General features: G+C 41.3%; 1 protein-coding gene across 1 annotated transcript in view; it reads right to left on the reverse strand.

Annotated features, from left to right (window-relative positions):
* Nucleotides 1-22,419, reverse strand: part of BRIP1 (BRCA1 interacting protein C-terminal helicase 1) — a 120,375-nt gene that overhangs the window by 19,508 nt on the left and 78,448 nt on the right. Inside the window, exons 14-15 of the mRNA XM_038759599.1 lie at nt 11,196-11,355; nt 9,622-9,743 (exon numbers count right to left, since the gene is read on the reverse strand). Coding sequence (XP_038615527.1) covers nt 9,622-9,743; nt 11,196-11,355 — 282 coding nt within the window. The remainder of the gene's footprint in view (nt 1-9,621; nt 9,744-11,195; nt 11,356-22,419) is intronic.

Here is a 22,419-nt window from a genome sequence, read left to right on the forward strand (position 1 = left end):
GGGTTATATCAATTGCCTATCATACAGAATGAGGTTTAGGGTCAAAAGGTAAATTATTGGAAGGATTTTTTTTAAGGGCATGGGAACAGCAGGGAAGGTGTGAGGATTTAAGAGGGGCATTAATTCACCCAACTGGTTTGCTCCAGTGAGGGGAGTTCAGGGTTGCAAGAGGAGAAAAGCAAACTGAATTTGGGGGTCTCTAGACCACAAAATCTGTCCATTTCAAATGCCCCCGTGATTGACATGAATGACAGCGAGGCCCCAGAGACTGGCAAAAGCCGTGCAGGTCAAGATTAAGGTGTTTATTCAGAGTATGTGGGAAGCTCTATTATGTGACAGAGCTCAGGACAAAAATTAGAGGGTTTGGATTCTGCCCTTGATAAACCTAAAGTCACAACACACCCCTTAACCCTACCATCGGCAAAATGGGAGCAGCGCAGCAACCACCTACTTTCCCCAAAGCCATTTGGGAAGGGTAAAAGAAATACCAATAAGCTGTTGTTTTCACATTGCCAGCCACTTACATTTCTGTATTTCACGATTCTGACCCTGGATTTTTTTTCCCCAACTTGAAAACCCAAGAGTTTTATGTCTAACGGTAGCTGTTTACACTAGTAGCATTTTATGAGTTTAAGAGCTTCTAAAGAGAAATAAACGGTGTGATAAATATAGCAGCACCATCTCCTTTAAAAGTGAGTGCTCACAGGTTGGAGTTTTGAGCTATAAATACATCACTTCACCTTATGGCCTCTTTGGTATAAAAGCCAAAGTATTTTTTATCATCATTTATATAAATAGGTAACATGATTTCAGTTATAAATGCCTTCCTGTAAACAATACCCAAGGCCAGTATTCTACCACCATTCTCGGCTTGTAAGCAGGGCTTGATTAAGAGATCAGCCCTTACAGCACGGATAAGGACAAAATCAGTCAACCTGACCAATTAAAAGTTAAGAAAACTTTGCTTCAGTGAAAATAAACACATTTTCGGGCAGACACTCACAAAGACCAGTTTTATCTTTAGCCAAAGCACAGGGCCTGAAACCTAAACAGTTTATAGCAAAGTCAAACTGGAAGAAAGAGAATGTGCATTAAGGGCATTTACTGCTCAATATCACTATCGTGTAAACACATTTATCAGTGCAAGTATCACAATATAAATTCCACAGGCTAGGAGGCTGGACTGCACTACAAGGACTGTATGTGAAATAATTTAAATAGATAAAAAGGATAGGGCTCATTTTATTTCATCTGGCATATTTTCAAGATTTCTCAGGCACCACTTTAAACAAATACAATAGGATATTGGCTAAAATGGAAGGAAAGCTGGCCTTCTGCCAAAAGTTAACAAGCCAGACTCCCTTTTACATAAAAAAGCGTTTCGAGAAGGGGTTTCCAATTGTTACCTACTTTCCCTGTTAGGTTAAGACTGACTCATACTACTGCACCCAGCAAAAAGCAACTCCCAAGCCCCAACGTGGAGAAAGCTTGCCATCTGCACATTTGGTTCGCGTGGGCACTTGGGCAGAATGTGCTGAGAATGAAAAGGCTGACAAACCCCTAAGTATTCTTCAGAGCTGAAGAAGTTAAAAAACATTTGCAAATAAGAGGGAACAGCAAAATAAATCTTTCCTCCAATCAGACATCTGTTCGGGACTCTCAGTTCCACCTGACCCCCATGTGTGAGTGGAAAACAACAGGTTTTCATTTGAAGAAAGGAAAACACAAGAAGCAAAATGAGCACGAGATTTGGCAGAATAATATTTTTTTTTCCTCCAAAGAAGAAAAGAGCACAGAAAGTTAGGGGCATGTGTGTAAAGCCTTGACAGACATTTTCGCTTCATAGAAGGCTGAGATTTGAAAAGCTCATGTTAACGTGCTTTTCGTGGCAAATGAATTAGGCTGCCAGGCTAAAATTAATCAATGGCATTTATTGTGCTCTTACTATGTGCAGAGCACTGTACTATGGTCTTGGGAGAGTACAGCAGAATTAGCAGTCACGTTCCCTAACCATAATAGTAATAATAATAATGATTAGTATTCATTAGGTGCTTCCTATGTGCCAGGCTAAGCACTTGGGTGGGTACAAGCAAATCAGGTTGGACGCAGTCCCCGTCCCACATGGGGCTTATAGTCTCAATCCCCATTTTACAGATGAGGTAACTGAGGCCCAGAGAAGTGAGGTGACTTGCCCAAGATCACACAACAGACAAGTGACAGAGCTGGGATTAGAAGCCATGACCTTCTGACTCCTGGGCTCTTTCCACTATGCCATGCTGCTTCTCTTAAACTAGTTTACAGTCTAGAGGCTAAAGATATGATTCAGATAGTTAAACAAAAAGCTTTCACATTGCTGTTTTTAAGCAATGTGCAGCAGACTACTCTGATGCCAACAGAAGGACTGCGAGCGGGGCTCTGATATCTCTCTCTCATGCCTCCATTTCTGATTCTAACCTTGCTGTTCGGGGTGACGGGAGCCATTTACTCTGTGGCTGGCCACCTGGCTGTTTGCACATTCAATCCTGCAAGTGCAGTTTGCGAACCAAGACTTAAGTGACCGCTGGTGGTCCTTGCTTTTTTGCAGATCAAGCAGGATAAAATAATGTCATATACAACCATTTCGTAGAAGGCTGTCCACGTCGGCTCTGCCACTTGTCTGCTGTGTGACCTTGAGCAAGTTACTTAACTTCTCTGTGCCAGTTACCTCGTCTGTAAAATGAAAATTAAGGCTATGAGCCCCATGTAGGACACGGACTGTATCTAACCTGTTTACCTTAGAGCTTAGTACAGTACCTGGCACACAGAAAAGACTGTGAGCCCGCTGTCTTCTAGACTCTGAGCCCGCTGTTGGGTAGGGACTGTCTCTATGTGTTGCCGACTTGTACTTCCCAAGCGCTTAGTACAGTGCTCTGCACACGGTAAGCGCTCAATAAATACGATTGATTAACAAATACTGTAAAAAAAAAACAAAAACGACCTGAACATGGGTGCTGATCTGAGCTTTGGAACTCTGGTCAGCTGAGCTAGGGGGTGATGCTGACAAGAAAAATATTACTTATTACAAAAGTAATAAAGAAATTATTGTCAAAGCATTATCGCTGAAAGCACTTCATGCCTAAGGAGTCTCACTCTTCATCTGAGGGACAAAGGGAAGAGAGAGAGGCTTATATAATGTTGAAACCAGCGAACACTTTTAGTGATGTCAACTATAGCGGGTGCTTTATAGTTTGACAAATCATGTAGCACATTCACCCCAGGCCCATCTACTCATCTGAACCTCACAGGCTTTGAGGAACTCTGAACAAGGGCCTTGATTAAAATCTAATGCAACCAAAACTCGTCTCCGAAGAGCAAATTCAATCCACTTCCAGCGAAGCAGAAGTGGAAAAAAACAAGACAAATCAAACAACTCCCCTTCAGCTACCACGCTGCTACAGCCCCCTCTGTGCCACCGTGTCCAAGGTGAAGTGGTGTCAGTCATCCTTACAAATCCCCAGGGAGATGGCTTCACTTCGAAAGCCTTCGACTCGCTTTGACAGAAAAGGAAAACAGAAAGGTCAACACTACTTGCTAAGGACAAGACAAACACAAGAAAATCACTTTGGAGACAGAGAAAGAGAGAGAGAGAGAGAGAGAGAGAGAGAGAGAGAGAGAGAGTGCGTGTGTGTGTGACTCAGAAAAGTACACTATGAAAGGGAAAGAAGTTATGACATACAGATTTTTATATGTCCAAAGGCTTGACTGAAGGGCATTGTCTAGAGATGGTATGCTTATCCTGGGCCAACTTAATAACATTAATATCTGACCAACAAAAACAAAAATGTCATCCACTAACCTTTCAAGATAATGTGCTACTCTATTCCAATCCCATAACAAAGAAATGAGCCATTTGTGGAGTTTAAAAAATGTTTTCAACCCCTGCAGTCCACTTACTGTCATTTGTCTATATTTCAGGAGCATAATTAGGGCGCTGTTGTTAAGGCTGAGTAAGGCGCGTGTCCTGGTGGAAAGAGCATGGACTTCTGAGTCAGAAGACCTGGGTTCTAATCCCAGCTCTGTCTTTTGCCTGCTTTGTGACCTTGGGCGTGTCAGTCATCTCTGTGCTCAGTTTCCTCCTCTGCAAAATGGGGGTTAATTTCTGTTCTCTCTCCTGCTTAGATGGTGAGCCCCATGTGGTACAATGACTGTGCCTGACTTGATTATCTTGTTTTCTACCCAAGTACTTAACATACTAACCAATCAATCAATCAATCGTATTTCAGTGCTTACTGTGTGCTTGGTAGTGCTACAGAGTTGGTAGACATGTGTCGTACCCACAACCACCTCACAGTCTAGAGGATAATAAACTCTTGATAAATACCACATACCTGGTTCTTTTTCAATCAATCAATCATATTTATTGAGCGCTTACTATGTGCAGAGCACTGTACTAAGCACTTGGGAAGTACAAATTGGCAACATATAGAGACAGTCCCTACCCAACATTGGGCTCACAGTCTAACTAATTAGGCACATTCAAAAACTGACGAGTACTTCTAACAAGAAAACATTTAGAAGATTGTCTTCATTTTGGAGTTAAAAGTGAATGACCAAACACTAAAAAAACACCGGCTAAAGAAATGCTATTTAGAAGCATTCTTAATGAATATCTGAATATGGTCATTTACATTCAGCCTAGTGAGGAAAATGGTCTTTCTTGGGTTTGCTGTGGGCCGGGTAACACCGCAAGCTTATTTTCCATTTTTTGACGTGCTAGATAAAGGGAGAAAGCTCCATTTCGGCTCTAGTTTATTTTCAAAAGAATATTCATATTAACCAGCTGTCAAGGCAGTAGGGATGAAAGAATACCTCAGATATACCTAAAAAGAAATCAGCCTCTGTTTGTTTACTTTGGGAGTGCTAATGCTCCTGCAGGGATCATCTAACAATGTTTGGATCCACACCCCCTCCAAAACCACCATTTCTTGTTTACTGTATTTGATTTACACCATAAACCTTCTGGGGCCAGGACCCTGTCTTTTTAGGTGGTTTATAAATGCCACGCACACCTTCAGTGTGCTATAAATTTACAACGGTATGCGTTACCAATAAGGCTGGCAGTAGAGGAAACAAAGCTAAAATAGAAACCTACATTTTTCAATCGTGTGAGTACAAAAATAGACCAGTACGAAAATCAAGCTGTTTCCCTAGGTGAAAAGGCAAATGAATTTGAAATTAACAATATAACCATAGAACTTCATTAAAGCATTTACATACTTCAGCAGAATCACACCCTGAATTTTCTTTAATTGCCTTTCAAGGAAAATCCACCCTGAAAGAAAGGAACCAGACTACTTCACAGAGCTGTAAATGTGCGTCACTGCTAAAAACGACCAAAATCGATGGAGCTTAAGTGATCTTTTTTTTCTGGTTGGGTTTTAATTATTCCAAGTACCGACCTAGCTTTAGAACAAGAACACCACGTTCTGTGCAAGTTAGAAAAATCTGATCTACAACACAGAAAAATTTGAATGGGGTGAAAAGCTGCTCTTTTGGGCTTTCTCTTTTCAAATTTCATTTACCTGCCTAGTTTTATGAATATTTCATCAGACCGCAGCGACTTGGACCTGAAATATTTAATCACCAATAAAATACGCTAAGTGAAGATGAAAAGTGATTTGAAAATATGAAATCACGTGTCCCGTCATGGCTCACAAATTCTGTACATGGCACCAATCTGTGGTGCTTGCGGGAATATAAAGGTGAAGACTTTTTGTAGTTAATATTAGGTCATTGAACCCAGCTAAGGAATTTACTTTAAATGTTAATTAAAAGGGCAGTTCTGTTATAACTGTATTTTTAATTCCATAGAAAATTTAGTTGGCAGTTGGGTTTTCTTGGTACAGTGATTCACATGAAAGGGCTTGATCCCCTTCCTATTACATCTCTTTCCTTCCCTTGGCCTATTGTTTCACTTGGTGCAGGGAAGCTTTTTTTATACTATTATATGGTTAATATGTTCTACTGTAGAACGACCAGAAGCATCTGGGAGAGGTGGAAGTGAAGAAATCCTCTCTGGGAAAGTTTGCTTAATACTTGCACTTCAGAACTGCCCATTATCAACATTTCATACTGAGTTTCTTTATTTTTAGGTCCCTGAGGTAAAGTGCAGTAAATTATAACTTGAACTAAACAAGTCACACTTGGCTCCAAAATCAAATTTTCCTACCTCTATTTTCTGGTCCCTAAGGTGGGCAAAGGAAATCCTGGTCACAGCCAAATAAGTCATATTTTTTGGCTCTAAATCACATTTTCCTGCTTCTCTGAAAGCCAAATCCCGCTATTGAAAATACCAGAGTTTTATGTCAGTGCAGTAAACTTTCTTTTTATTTGGGCTTCCTCGTCTTGAATTTTGGGGGCTTTGAGGGGCTTTTAGATACCACAAATTTGGTACCCCTGCCCCCTCTTCAATTTGTGCTTTCCCCCACCAAAATTAGATGCTTGGAATTGCTGCTTTTTTTTTTTTTTTAACCAACTGACCAATCTTCAACAGTATTTATTAGTAAATAGCACGTTATCCATTATTAGTCACTACTTTATTTTTAGCCAACCCAGAGAATTTGAGTTAGTTTCAGGCACGAGGAACGGCACAAACATTTTTAAATTTACATCTGGTTTAATATTTACAGTTTTGACTTCAGACCACTAGCCTTTTCTGAATGGTAGAGGGAACGGGGGTCGTGAGGGGGCTGGTTAGCCCTCTCCCAGTCCCCAGTCGGGGGCATTAAAAGCTCCTAGCCACCCCCAGAGCCCAGGTGGGGGACGGAAGAAGACCCCAGTTGCCTCTGGATTCCTATGAGCATAAGTAAACGCACTGAGCTGGTCTTGAGAATATGATATCTGGAGCCCACGGGGAGTGAGAGTGCACCTGATCCTGACACAAAGTCCCTACTGAGCTCTGGGATCTGGGCTGGTACAGAGAAGCGTGGCCTACTGGATACAGCACGGGCCTGGGAATCATAAGAACCTGGATTCTAATCCCAGCTCCACCACCTGTCTGCTGCATGACCTTGGGCAAGTCACTTCATTTCTTGGTGCCTCAGTGACCTCATCGGTAAAATGGGGATTAAGACTGTGAGCCCCATGTGGGACAGGGACTGTGTTCAACGTGACTAGCATGTATCTATCCCAGAGCTTAGTACAGTGCTTGGCACATAATAAACACTTAATACCATTAAAAAAAAACCCAAAGCCCCACCTCTGGCCTGGCCCTAGAGTGCTAAGAATCTCATGCTTGGCCCATCCACTCAGATCCTGGTCGGGGATGAGCCGAGCTTCCTGCTGAGTCCCGAAATTAGGGACCCACGGCCTGCTGAATCGAAGCTCTGAGTAATGGGACGGGTGCCTGTGGCTAATACCGTCCTTCGCTTCTGTGGAGTTGGTGTTCTTGCTCAAAGCACCATTCTAGGGATGGAGGGAGAGGTTAGCAGGTGAGAATGAAAAAAAATCCTGCTCCCCTAGTTTGTATGGGTCAGGGACCAAAAGTAGATGAGGCTGGAGTCGGGGGAGGAAGGAGGAATAATGGGGGGGTTCAAGATTTTTGGAAAAAACAAAACCAAAAAACCTCACCACTTGACTTCACTAATTAGAAAATGTCTCACCAATTCCTGGTCTCAGCTCAGGATACCTTCTGCTTCCCCAGGTGGCTGGGTGTGGCGAAAGGGTGTGATGCTATGGAACCAGAAGCACCGGATCTAATGGATATAGCAGGGGCCTGGATGCCAGAGGACCTAATAATAACTGAGGTATTTGTTAAGTGATAAGCTGGGGAAGATATGGGAAAATCAGGTCAGACACAGCCCCTGTCCCACACAGGGCTCACAATAAAATCCCCATTTTACAGATGAGGTAACAAGCACAGAAAAGTTAAGTGACTTCCCCAAGGTCACACAGCAGGCATGTGGCAAAGGCAGGATTAGAACCCAGGTTTTCTGCCTCCAGGCCTATGCTCTTTCTGCTAAGCCATGCTGCTCCTCTCTCTAATCCTGGTTCCATTATTTGCCTACTGTGTGAACTTAAGCAAGTCACTTAACTTCTCTGTGCCTCAGTTTCCTGAACTGCAAAATTCAATACCTGTTCTCTTTGCTACTTAGACAGTGAGCCCCATGTGGGACAAGGTCTGCGTCTGACCTGATTAACTTTTATCTACTCCAGGGCTAAGAACAATGTTTGACACATAGTAAGTGCTTAATAAATACCATAATCCCCCGTACCCCTTCCGGCCATTCTAAAAATCAGAAAAATCCATATTTCAACTCTCTTGCTGGAATGGCCAAGCCAACTAATTTCCATAAAATTATGCAACTCTGAACTGCTTTAAAGCCTGGATTTCTGAAAAAAAAAAAAAGTAATAGTTTTTCTTCTCCTCTGGAGCTAAAGAGGTTTAGCAATAAAACAGATGCAAATTGTCCAAGCCTTGGGTCAGTTAGAAGCAGTTTAGACCAAAGAACCTTGAAAAATCCAGGTACTTTTCCTATGGAATACTCCAGAAAGCTGAAAGGCTTAAGACTCTGACCAAAAACCTTTGATGTGCTCAGTCTGAGTAAAGTCCTGAGTTCCACATCCTAAAAATTAGTCTTCAACATGGGGAAAAATGTTGAAGAGTATCATAAAAACTCCTGCAGCCATAACTACAAAAATATAACTGCAACATGAGTTTTCGAGGTACCCATCTTTTTTTCCCCTTTTAAATATATAGGCATATATTGTAGTCACACCTATGTAGCAAAAACATTTCATAGGTCTGTGATATGATGCCTTTAATCCATAGCATCTGTTGCATCTTCTTATCCCTCATTTACTGGAAAGATTTAGTATTGAAAAGTAGTATAGCCTGGTGGATAGGGCACAGACCTTAAGTCAGAAAGACTTGGGTTCTAATACCGGCTCAGTCAACTAATCAATGGTATTTACAGAGTGCTTACTACGTGCAGAGCACTATACTAAGCACTTGGGAGAGTACAACAGAATTAGCAAACACTTTCCCTACCCATAACGAAGTTACATTACTAGTCTGCTCTATGATCTCAACCAAGTCGCTTCATTTCTCTGTGCCTCAGTTCCCTAATCTGTACAATGGGGATTAAGACTGTGAACCCCATATAGAACATGGACTGTGTCCAAACTGATTGTCTTGTATCTACCCCAGATCTTAGTAAAAGTGCCTGGCACTAGTAAGTGCTTAACAGATTCCATTTTTAAAAAATATCACAAAGATACACTGAATGCTAGATTCTTTGCCAATACAGTAATCGTGAAATAGTAAATTATACATCACGTCCCACCTCTTAGCCACAAGATGAGACACAATCTTTCAGTGCTCTTCATGGAGAACTCTACTGCAAGGGAAGCTGAACATCCAACAATAGCCTGCTTTTGCTACCTTACTTCAGTATTTCAAGCTTCTTAATTCTAGTCCCTTTTTAGAAAACAAGTTTCAGCAAAATCAAAATTTTGTTCTAGAATCTACACTCAATAAACCAATGGCATTTATGGAGCAGCTGCTACATGGAAACCATTGTACTATGCCCGCGGGAGAGTACAATGGAGGAAAAGAATTGCTTTGTAAGTAAAATTTCCTACCTGAAGGTCTTTCACATTTGGAAATGGGATTCCTATAGTTATGACTGCCCGGGCATTATCATCCGAGAAGTCCAGACCCTCGCTCACTTTTCCCCGGCAAACTGCTACAAGGAGGGCTCCATCTTAAACCAAAACAGAACAAGGAGTTATTCAAAGTAATACATTCAAAGTAATACACATTAGATTTCCATTTTTCTGGATATAATTTAATGTTAAGCAAAGTTTAGAGCAGCAATAGAGTATGTAGCAACATATAATATTGTAACATATTCTACTGATACAGTTTTAAATTTCAGTTTACAAAGTGAAAGGTTTTTACAGATATTTAACTAGAACAAAACAGATTATTTTCAGAAGACAATTACCGGCCAATGTTTTGGCAAACACTGAATTATCTTAACATGGTTTAGGATAACCTCAAAATTTTTCACACACTGGGACGCATCTGCTCTGAAACATGCTGGATGTCATGATGTCATAACACCAAAACCCCCTGTGGGTAATGGGAGGAAGACTTGGAGGGAATTTGGAACAGGGGATGGGTGAATATACCCAAGTATGTATATTTCTGACTCAAGTATGGAGTCCAGAAGCTCCTTTGGGCATTCAACCCTGCAGCAGAAGGGGCAACCAGGGATGTCCTGCTTTGTAGCAGCATGAGATTTGGGACAGAGGGAGCAGAGGACAGGGAAGAGAAAAGGAAAGAAAGAAGAATCCCTCAAGTGGACCTCAGATCTCCTGGCAGCCCTGCCCCGGAGCTTTTTATGGCATCTCCATTTCTTCAGGTATTTTAGAAGAGAAAACCTAATGAATGAGTTGATCACACTCATACCCATTGGTTAAGGGACCTAGAGCTTATTCTACCTAGGAAAAGCAGCATGGCCTAGTGGATAAAGCACAGTCCTGGGAATCAGAAGGACCAGGGTTCCAATACTGGCTTGTTCCTCAGCTTGTCTGCCATGTGACCTCTGTGCCTCAGTTGCTTCATCTGTAAAATCGGGATTAAGACGGTGAGCCCCATAAGGAAAAGGGACTTTGTCCAACCTGATTACCTTGTATCTACCTCAGCGCTTAGAACAGTACTTGACAAACAGTAAGCGCTTAGAAAACAGTGCTTGATACATAGTAAGCACTTAAATGTCATCGTCATCAGAAGGCAATGCAGTAATAAAACACTAAAGGCTTCTTCACGGTTAAATACAATGACAGTAGCCTTCATAGTGCATGGGAGGATTTTTCCACATAACTTAGTCTTCATTCAGGACCAAGAAGTTCAATCTTTCTATTAAATTAAACGCATTCAAATATATTACCCACTCTAGACAATCAATTAATGGTATTTACTGAGCGCTTACTGGGTGCAGAGCACTGTACTAAGCACTTGGGAAAGTACAATATAACAGTTGATAGATGTGATCCCAGCTCTATAGGAGTTTATAATCTACAGAAGGAGTCTCCAGGACTACATCCAGAGAGAGAAAACAAAGCGTACTTTAATTTTGATTAAATGCTCTAAACTTAATAATATTATAATTCATAGTTGCAGCATTAGCTTCCAATTAGCTTCCAATTACCTTTCTCTCCTTTGAACTTGATTGCATCATAATATACCTGCAGCAACTCATCAAAGTCAGTTTTTTCTCCTCCTTGAGGTTCTGCAATGACGGTCTTAACCAACTCCAAATTGTGCCATAAGCCAGTGTGTAGCCAACGTTCTTTTAATTTGTCCAATAACTACAGTGGAGAAGTGGAAAAATGCAGTTTAGAACAAGGAAGTTACTCTTTTCTATGCCTTTCTGGCGGGTATCGAACTCCGGGAAACATGGTGCTATTCCAACAGAGCTTATGTAGGTTACCGTTTTCACAAAGCCTTCCCAGACGAACCTGTCTGATGCCATTCCGTGTTTACTCTTAGCACTTGAATGTTTGGGTAAAATAAAATATGGCATAGAGAAGCAGCCTGGCCTAGTGGATACAGCGCAAGCCTGGGAGTGAGAAGGACCAGGGTTCTAATTCCGGCTCCACCATTTGCCTGCTGTGTGACCCTGGGCAAGTCACTTCACTTCTCTGTACCTCATCTGTAAAATGGGGATTGAGACTGTGAGCCCCATGTGGGACAGGGACCGTGTCCAACCCGATTTGCTTATATCCATCTCAGCGCTTAGCTCACTGCTTGGCACATAGTAAGCGCTGAACAAATTCAACAATTATTATTAGTGTTCGGTGTAACATGGGACCACCAAATTTTTATTGAAACTTACTGGTCTGGGGAGCCAAACTGAGCAGTGGTTACCCCATGTTCAGCCTAGCATGGATCACCAGATAGGTGAGCTCCGTCTAGGCTGGTAAGCTCGTTATAGGCAGGGAACACATCTACTAATTGTGCTGTACTGTACTCATCCAAGCGCTTAGTACAGTCCTCTGCACATCAATCAATCAATCGTATTGAGCGCTTACTGTGTGCAGAGCACTGTACTAAGCGCTTGGGAAGTACAAGTTGGCAACATATAGAGACAATCCCTACCCAACAGTGGGCTCACAGTCTAAAACGGGGAGACAGAGAACAAAACCAAACATATTAACAAAATAAAATAGAATAGATATGTACAAGTAAAATAAAGAGTAATAAATATGTACAAGCATATATATATAGGTGCTGCACATAGTAAGAGCTCAATAAATAGCCCCGATTGACTGACTTGAGAAAGCCATCCACCTCCTTCATGGCCAGCACTCATTGCCATTGAAGCTTCCGTTTCGTTTATGTCTATCAATCCTAAGGGTAAAGCTCTGTGGCAGTAGCTGTTAGGGAAATGTACGGTTATAGGAGCTACAACCAGCACTGGACAAGTTGGAGTTGTGTTGACCTAAAAGAGATGAGCTCAGCTGTATATTTATTTCCTGGGAGAGATGAAGGACTGTGGTTGTGACAGTAAAGCATGGGTTTGCAATGCAATGGAGGCCCATCTTTAATGCAGTCCCCGGATAAAGCCAGTGTTACATAACCCAAACCAATTCTCTTTATATTTTCTGAGGTTTGTAAATTTAAAGCTCCTCATTCAAATTTGCACAACTGTATTTGTCCTATCCTCTTCATTAGAGATTAAACTCCATAAGAATGGCAACCGGCCTTCTCCTTTATTCTTAGTATCTAGCTGGATACTCGGAAAATAGTTGGTACTCAATGAATACCGTAGACTGAATGAAGACGCATCCAGGATTTTCTAACAAAAGGTGCCCAGTCAAAGTCTTAATCACCAAAATGGAAACATATAGATAAATTCAAACGACATAAAGATTCAGGGAATGGAGGAAAGCTATTAAATCATTTATGGAAATAGAGCCATATGCTTTCAAACTACATAATATAATAAATTCTTATGATTTGAATCCTGGCTTTTTTGCCTGTAATGAACCCAATCCAGATCCTCCTCTCCCTGAAAGTTAACGTTTCAGTTCTTTGCCTCTGGCTATGGAAATTGCTCTCTTTTTAGCCTGCCGCAGCCCCAGTACTGGGCTAGCAGTAGCAGACCCTTTTAACTGAGAAGGAGCATAGCCTAGTGAACATAGCATGGGCTTGGGAATCAGAAGGACCTAATAATAACTGCGGTATCTCTTAAATGCTTACTATGTGCCAAGCACAGTACTAAGAGCTGGGGTGGAAACGAGCAAATTGGGTTGGACACAGTCCCTGTCCCACACAGGGTTCACAGTCTTAATCCCCATTTTACAGATGAGGTAACTGACGCATACAGAAGTTAAGTGACCTGCTTAAGGCCACACAGCAGACAAGTAGCGGAGCCAGGATTAGAACCTATGACTTCTGCCTCAAAGGCCCATGCTCTAGGTTCATTCATTCATTCATATTTATTGAGCGCTTACTGTGTGCAGAGCACTGTACTAAGCGTTTGACCTATCCACTATATTGGTTCTAATTCCAGCTCCGCCACTTGTCTGCTCAAGGTCACATCACTTAACTTCTCTCGATTACCTCATCTGTTAAATGGGGATTAGGACTGAGAGTCCCATTTGGGGCATGGACTGTCTTCAACCTGATTAGCTTGTAATTACCCCAAGTGCTTAGTACGGTGCCTGGCATGTAGCGCTTAACAAATACAGAAAAAAAACCCAAAAAAACAAAAAAACAGTTAACCCAATTACTGCTACTAAATGTATAAAATCAAAACCATCCCAAATAAGGCATCCTAACAAGTTTCTAAATTCTTTCACCGAAATATTAACCTTATTCGGAGAAAAAGAATACTTCCCTTAAGACAGCTAGGTGTGACAGACATTAAAATTTACTAGTGTAAGTGAAATGAAATTAGAGAGGTATAAAGATATGTCCCACTAGACCGTAAGCTCTTGTGAGCAGGGGATGTGTCTGCTATTATATCGTAGTCTCCCAAGACCTTAGTACAGTGCTCTGCACACAGTAAGCGCTCAATAAATATGATTGATAAGTAAATGCTATGGGGCTGAGAGTGGGGTGAATATCAAGTGTTTAGGAGGTACAGATCCAAGTGCAATCCATAGACGGAGAAGAGGAAATAACCTGCCGGAGTGAGTGTCCAATGGAGTGGAGTATGGGTAAAACAGGATAAAGGAGTCTACTGTCCTTTTCTCTTGGAAGCCCATTTTTAACACAGACGCTGTAATACTGCTAATGATGAAATCCCACTGTACATGCTCTTGAAAAGTGTCTGAAAAATTACTTTTAAACCCCAAGTACAAGCAGTCACAAAAATGTGCTAGATATTTTAATTTAGAAAGTAAACCTTTTCTTTGTATTCAATCAATCATATTTATTAGTAATAACAATGACGGTATTTGTTAAGCACTATGTGCCAAGCACTGTACTAAGCGCTTGGGTGAGTACAATGCAGCAGCGTGGCTCAGTGGAAAGAGCCCGGGCTTGGGAGTCAGAGGTTGTGGGTTCTAATCCCAGCTCTGCCACTTGTCGGCTGTGTGACCTTGGGCAAGTCACTTCACTTCCCTGTGCCTCAGTTACCTCATTTGTAAAATGGGGATTAAGACTGTGAGCCCCACGTGGGGCCCACCTGATAACCTTGTCTCTCTCCCAGCACTTAGAACAGTGCTTGGCACATAGTAAGCGCTTAAACAAATACCAACATTATCATAATTGGCAGATACGCTCCCCACCCATAATGAGCTTACAGTTCAGAGCGGGAGACAGACGTTAAAATGAATAAGTAATTTATAATACTTAATTTAAAGATACGTACATAACTGCTATGGGGTTCTGGGTGGGGCAAAAATCAAGTGTCCAAAGTTCACAGACTAAAGTGCATAAACGACGCAGAGGGGAGAGTAAGCCGGGGAAAAGACGGCTTAATTGGTGAAGGCCTCTTGGAGGAGATCATCATCATCATCATCATCATCATCAATCGTATTTATTGAGCGCTTACTATGTGCAGAGCACTGTACTAAGCGCTTGGGAAGTACAAGTTGGCAACATCTAGAGACAGTCCCTACCCAACAGTGGGCTCACAGTCTAAAAGGGGGAGACAAAACCAAACATACTAACAAAATAAAATAATGTGACCTTACTAATGCTTTGAAGGTGGGGTGGTCTGGTTTATGGAGGATGAAGGAGTACCAGGATAGGGGGGATGATGTGGGTAAGGAGTTGGTGGCTAGATAGATGAGACTGGGAAAAAGTGGATTGTGGATTGTGCAGGCTGGGCTGTAGTAGGGAGATTAGTGAGGTGCGGTAGGGAGAACTGATCGAGTTCTTTAAACCCAGTATAGTAAGGCGTTTGTATTTGATGCGGAGGCTCTAGAGGAGTGGGGTGACATGAACTGAGTGTTTCTGTTGATAAGTGATTCGTGCGGCAGAGTGAAGTATGGATAGGAGTGGGGAGAGACAGGAGGCCGGGCGGTCAGCGACGGAGTAGATGCAGTAGTCAAGGTGGGATAGGATAAGTGCTTGGATCAGCATGGTGGCAGTTTGGATGGAGGGGAAAGGCTGGATTTTAGCATGTTGTGGAGGTAGAACCGACAGGATTTGGTGACAGATTGAATATGTGGGTGGAATGAGAGAGGTGAGTTGGGCAATGCCAAGATTATGGGCTTGTGAGGCAGGGAGGATAGTGGTGTTGTCTACCGTGATGGGAAAGACGGGAAGCACAGGGTCTGGGTGGGAAGATGAGTTCAGTTAAGATGACTGAAAAATCAAATTACTCAGCACTAAAGTTTTTTCATCAAAAAAGTGAATTAAATTCAGACATAAAGCAACTGGAATGACAGATGCCATTATAGTTACTAAAACCAAATACTGATAGCAAGTACCCCTAATTTGTTGTTATTTGCAGAGGAAAGGAGTATGGAACCGATTCATTAATCTTACAGATTTCCAACTAGAAAATCGCTATATAAACTCTCCTAGTCACAATGCAGTAACATTTGGCACACAAACACAGAATAAGAACCGAGAAGCAAAGATCATTTTTCATCATAAATTTCAGAAGTAGAAACAGAAGAGAAATTACACAAAGTAGCATTTTCTAGTCATGATTTAAAGTGAAACATATTTTAGTTACACGTGTCAAGAATCTGTATGCAATGAGGACCAGCCAATACAAAATGAAAGTAAGTTTAAATGCTAAAAACCACCAAAGAATTGAGAATCATTGTGGCCCAGGCACAGGCCTGGGTGTTCTAATCCCGGTTCTGCTACTTGTCTGCTGGGTGGACCTGGGTAAGTCTCTTAATTTTTCTGTGCCTCGGTTACCTCATCTGTAAAATGGGGATTAAATCCTCCTTCTTCTGACTTGGACTGTGAGTTCCAAGTGGGTCAGGGACTGTGTCCAACCTGATTAGCTTGTATCTACCCCAGGGTCTTAATACAATGCCTGGCACATAGTACGTACTTAACAAATACCATAAAAAATTCCCTAAGGAGGTGAAATTAATCAAGATTTGTAGGCTCGTTTATTTCCTCAGCATCTTCACCACATCTGCTTATAAAATAAGCCTCTCGGAAATCAATGGAACACACTTTGTTGACTTGATTACACCGGGAAGCAGCAAGGCCTAATTCATTCATTCAATCGTATTTATTGAGCGCTTACTTTGTGCTGAGCACTGTACTAAGCGCTTGGGAAGTGCAAGTTGGCAACATATATAGACGGTCCTTACCCAACAGCGGGCTCACAGTCTAGAAAATGAAAACAACACGAACCTGGGAGTTAGGACCTGGATTCTAATCCCAGCTCCACCACTTTCCTGCTGGGTGACCTGGGGCAAGTCACTTAAACTTCTCTGTGCCTCAGTTTCTTCAACTGTAAAATGGGGATTCAACACCTGTTCTCCCTCCTACTTAGACTGAGAGTCCCAGGTGAGACAGGGACTGTGTCCAAGCTGATTAACTTGCATCCATCCCAGCACTTACAAAAGGGTTTGACACTTAGTATGCACTTAACAAATACCATAAAAAAGGACTGTAAAGCACTTCACTGTAAATTGGCATGGGAAACATCAGCCTCTAGGTTCTCCTTAATAAACAGAATCGGCATGGTTGTTTGCAAAAAGTCAGGGATTCTCAAGGGACAAACACTGATCTAAAAGCTTTTTCTATGCTGTGTTCATATGTTTGCTACCAAAATTTTCTTTTTAAATAAGCACTGCTTCAAAATAAAAGTATTTCAACATGCTGGAAATGAGTTGGAAGGGTCAAACAGAAGTTCTACAGTCTGTATCAAACTTCTGAAATACGGCTCAGAAACCACAAGCTTCTCTTTAGCAACTAAATAACTGATGTCCACGACTGCCTACTTTCATAAGAATTTGGTCAAAGAGTATGTCTTGCCCTTGAAATGCTTTCTGCCTAGGAGATTTCCTGCCCACAGGGACTTTGCAGTCTCATCGGGGAGACTGGTAAATGCAGATTGTTCACATGCAATAAGAATGAAAAGAAAAAGATGGGTGCAATTGGTAGACGTAAAAGTGGGCAAAACAAATGAATCACAAAATGAAGAAACTGAATAAGCTAAATTACATATACATACTCAGTACCAGGGAATTGATATGGATAAAAATTCCAAATTTAACAAAAATATCACAGTATGGGTGAGGAACAAAATCTGCAAATGCTAGACAAAAGCAATGTGGCCTACTGGAAAGAGCACACGTCTGAGAGTCAGAAGGACCTGGGTTCTAATCCTGGCTCCGCCACTTGTCTGTTACGTGACCTTGGGTGAGTCATTTAACTTCTCCGTATCTCACTTATCTCATCAATCATTCAGTGGTATTTAATGACTGCTTACTATGTGCAGAGCACTGTACTACACACTTGGAGGAGTACAATACCACACAATTAGCAGACACGGTCCCTGCCCAAAATGAGCTTACAGTCTAGAGGGAGAGACAGAAGGTAATAGAAATGATTTATAATATATAATTTAAAGATATGTATGTACATGTTGTGGGGTGAATAGCAAAAGTCCAAAGGTCACAGATCCGAGGGCATAAATGATGAAGAAGGAATAGCAAGCGGGGGGGAAAAATGGCTTAATCAGGGAAGATCTTTCAGTGGAGATGTGATGTGTGGTTGCTTCATCTAGCATCTCTGAGTCTACTCTTCACTTGCTCTGAACCCCAAACACACGTAGACAAAACCCACATATTTCAACCACATATAACCTTTAAAACGGAGTCTTGAAAGGGAAAAATGATTTTTTTCTTCATTTCACATTTTTTCCATCGTTTTTCACATCTGCTCTTCCTCTTCTCAAAACTCCTGTCTCATACAAGCAGCTCTAGCCAATCCAGGCTCAAAGAATGTAGTTCTGATTATCAGTGATGACTGTTCACTGGAATCTTTTTTTTAAAGCATAGTAATTATACGCTCCTTATCCAAGGCCTTGGTGACTAGGCTGTGGTTTGGAAAAAATATATATAATTTTCTTGCCTTCATACATTATTCAAGAGAAGGTTGGATGATATAAAACAGGGCTCTTGTTTCAATAACGTGTTTAGGATTATGCTACCTCTGTTTTGTGCGTGTGTTTCTCGTCATATAATTCTCAGGGTGGAATGGGCACCTCTTAATCTGAGACTTGTAATATCGCTTGTTTTTTTTCAAGGCTATTCCACAAACCATTTTTTTTAAATGTATGTTTCCCTTGCCTAGTACAGTGCTCTGTGTACAGTAAGCATTCAATAAATACGATTGACTGATTGATGTGGTTCTGAGGATCCAGCCTCAATTTTCTGAACCACGTGCTGGCTCTCACAGTGTATAGTTTTGAATCATCTGGGTTTACCTCAGCTGTGGATAACACTACCATTAAAAGGCCGAGGCATCTGGGAATGCACTGTACTTCTCTGCCACAGTATTGATAATTTATTAGCCCCCTTCTAGACTGTGAGCCCACTGTTGGGTAGGGACCGTATCTATATGTTGCCAACTTGCACTTCCCAAGTGCTTAGTACAGTGCTCTGCACACAGTAAGTGCTCAATAAATACGATTGAATGAATGAATTAATTAATATTTACCCAACAGTAACTGTTTCAAATTCATTTTTGCCAAAAACTTAAGTCACAGTGCAAACCTCGGCAAGGTTTCACCTTGAAAAAGGTTTTGATTGCCTTTCTATTTGTTGTCCACAGACGTTCCTGAATCTCACCCACCCTAAGGGTGAAAAATCCCCAACCTTCTGGTATTGCCAACTATGGATACTTTGAAGAACTTAACCCAGTCGCTGGAAAAGGAAAACTATACTAGATACTAAGTCTTTTGATTTCAAGTTACTTTACCACATTTTCTAATTGTCGTTTAAATAGATTTTGGGGGGGGGGGGGGGGTTGAAACTTTTAACCACTACAGATCTCAAAAGAAAGCTACTTCTCCCCTCCGTGAAGAAAGGGTCTTGAAATCATGTCCCGGAAATTCCACTTGAATAAAACCTGCTTAGGGTTATCAATCATATTTACTGATTACTGTGTACAGAACACTGCACTAAGCGCTTGGGAGAGTACAATATAACAATTGATAGAAATGTTCTCTGCCCAGTATAGTTATTAATGATAATGCTTATTATTCCTAAAGCTTCATTCATTTCCAAACGTAAAGATCTAGGGCAGGTACTAAAATTGTTATATTACTTCCTTTGATCCATTTTTACTCACGTTCTATCTGCTCCAATTTACTGTATAAAGAAACTTCCCACATACTGAAAGAGTGATCAGAAAGAAATACATGTACATTCCAGCCATCCCTACCATGCACGATTCATTGTGGTGCAAATCATGTAATTATATAACCTTCAGTTGCAGGACTATTAATCACAAAGAACTGTCCAAGGCTCCTGAGGGCCTAGCAGTAAGCTTCCTCTACCCTCTCTCTTATTCTTGAGAAGCAGCGTGGCTCAGTGGAAAGAGCCCAGGCTTGGGAGTCAGAGGTCATGAGTTCTAGTCCCACTCCACCACGTGTCAGCTGTGTGACTTTGGGCAAGTCACTTCACTTCTCTGTGCTTCAGTGACCTCATCTGTAAAATGGGGATGAAGACTGTGAGCCCCATGTGGGACAACCTGATTACCTTGTATCTCCCCCAGCACTTAGAACAGTGCTTGGCACATAGTAAGTGCTTAACAAATGCTATCACTATTACTATTATTCGCCACGACAAAGTGACATGTATGGGACCACAGAGTTTCTTTAGTGATGCATACAAGTCTGAGTTTTTGTGGGACTCTGCTTTGGATCCCTTCAGTCTTGGCACCCTAACATTTTTCATCCTTGCTTTAAAATTTGCTCTGCATTTCACAAGGCAGGATTTTATAAGAATTCCTTTTATCAGAATCGTGGAGAGCACCAAATAGGTATTTGAATCCTTGAATCAAAATAATCTTGACAGCTCTTTGGTAGACAATATAATCATCATCATAATAATAATACTTCAAGCCCTTACTATGGGCCAAGCACTGTATTAAGTGCTGTCAAACACACTTCATGCCCCTTGTCAGGCTCACAAGCTAAGGGAGAGGGAGAACATGTTTGAATCCCCATTTTACAGATGAGGAAACAGATTTGTTGTATCCACCCCAGCTCTTAGCAGTACTTGGCATATAGATAGTGCTTAACAAATACCATTAAAAGAAAAAAATCAATTCTATCGTTTTTTTTCCCCCTGGTGGTTTGCTTTTTTTCCCTCTTATACTAAGATCATCTTTCATTTCCGATGGACTCAGGAGTCAAAGAAAAACTGTTCAGCTTTTCTCCTGATGTATGTAAATATACGGCAACTGTTTGACATATCACCTTTAAATCACATACATTGGCTCGGAAAGCTATAAATAAAATATAACAATAATAATAATTGTGGCATTTGTTAAGTGCTTACTGTGTGCCAGGCACTGTACTAAGTGCTGGGGTGAATACAAGCAAATTGGGTTGGACATAGTCCCCGTCCCACATGGGGCTTCACTGTCTCAATCCTTATTATACAGATGAGGTAACTAAGGCCCAGAGAAGTGAAGTGATTTGCCCAAGGTCACACAGCAGACAAGTGGTGGAGCCGGAATTAGAACCCATGACCTTCTGACGCCCAGGCCTGTGCTCTATCCACTCCGCCATGGTGCTTTCACACACTCATGCTCTGAACAACAGTTATAAAGAGTAAAACAATAAGACATGATCCGCATTGGACCATGAATTGTGCTTGATTCTTCACTAAATCTTCCAAGAAAATTGTTATAAAATCCAGAAAAAAATGGCTTATAAGTGCATGATCACAGGCCCATATATGTTTATAGAATTGTATGCTCATTGTGGGCAGGGAAAGTGTCTATAACTCTATTATACTGTACTCTCCCAAACGCTTAGTACAGTGCTCTGAAAACAGTAAGCGCTCAATATTAATGGTTGATTAAAATTCATTCCAAAAACGTTTTAGGTACACATTTTGCCTCAAGTACTCAGAAAAGGTCAATGCATACAATAGGCTCTCAATAAGTACTATTGATGATGGGTATGGTGATGAGTAGACAAGCAGCGTGGCTCAGTGGAAAGAGCATGGGCTTGTGACTCAGAGGTCGTGGGTTCTAATCGTGGCTCCGCCACTTGTCAGCTGTCGCTTCACTTGGGCAAGTCACTTCACTTCTCTGAGCCTCAGTTACCTCATCTGTAAAATGGGGATTAAGACTGTGAGCCCCACGTGGGACTACCTGATCACCTTGTATCCCCACAGCACTTAGAACAGTGCTTCGTACATAGTAACAATGATGGCTTAACAAATGCCATCCTTATTATTAGTTATTAACATTAAAATGGAAGCAAAGACAAAGACATAATGCTCTTGGTGCAATAGTATCTTCTCACAACGACATGGCAGCCTCTCTCTCTCTCTCTGTGTATATATATATATATATATATATATGTGGAAGGACAATAAACAGGTTTTTAATCACACAGAGTCTCAGATAATCTGATTTTTTAGCTTGCTTCAATACAATCAATAGTATTTATTGAGCACTTACTATATGCAGAGCATTGTTCTAAGTGCTTGGGAGAGTACAATTCATTCAATCACATTTATTGAGCACTTACTGTGTGCAAAACACTGTACAAAGTGCTTAGCACTGTACAATACAACAGAATTAGCAGGCAGGAATTTACAGTCTAGAGGGGGAGACAGATATTATTATGAATAATTTATAATATATAATTTAAAGATATGTACATCAGTGCTGTAGCTGTCTAGTACCACAGTTAAAAACACTCTCTTCTTCAAGTATCACCTTCAAGCCTATTCCATCCAGGCTAAAACTTCCTC

Source organism: Tachyglossus aculeatus, chromosome 17 (genome assembly GCF_015852505.1).
Source record: "Tachyglossus aculeatus isolate mTacAcu1 chromosome 17, mTacAcu1.pri, whole genome shotgun sequence".
Classification (NCBI taxonomy): Eukaryota; Metazoa; Chordata; class Mammalia; order Monotremata; family Tachyglossidae; genus Tachyglossus; species Tachyglossus aculeatus.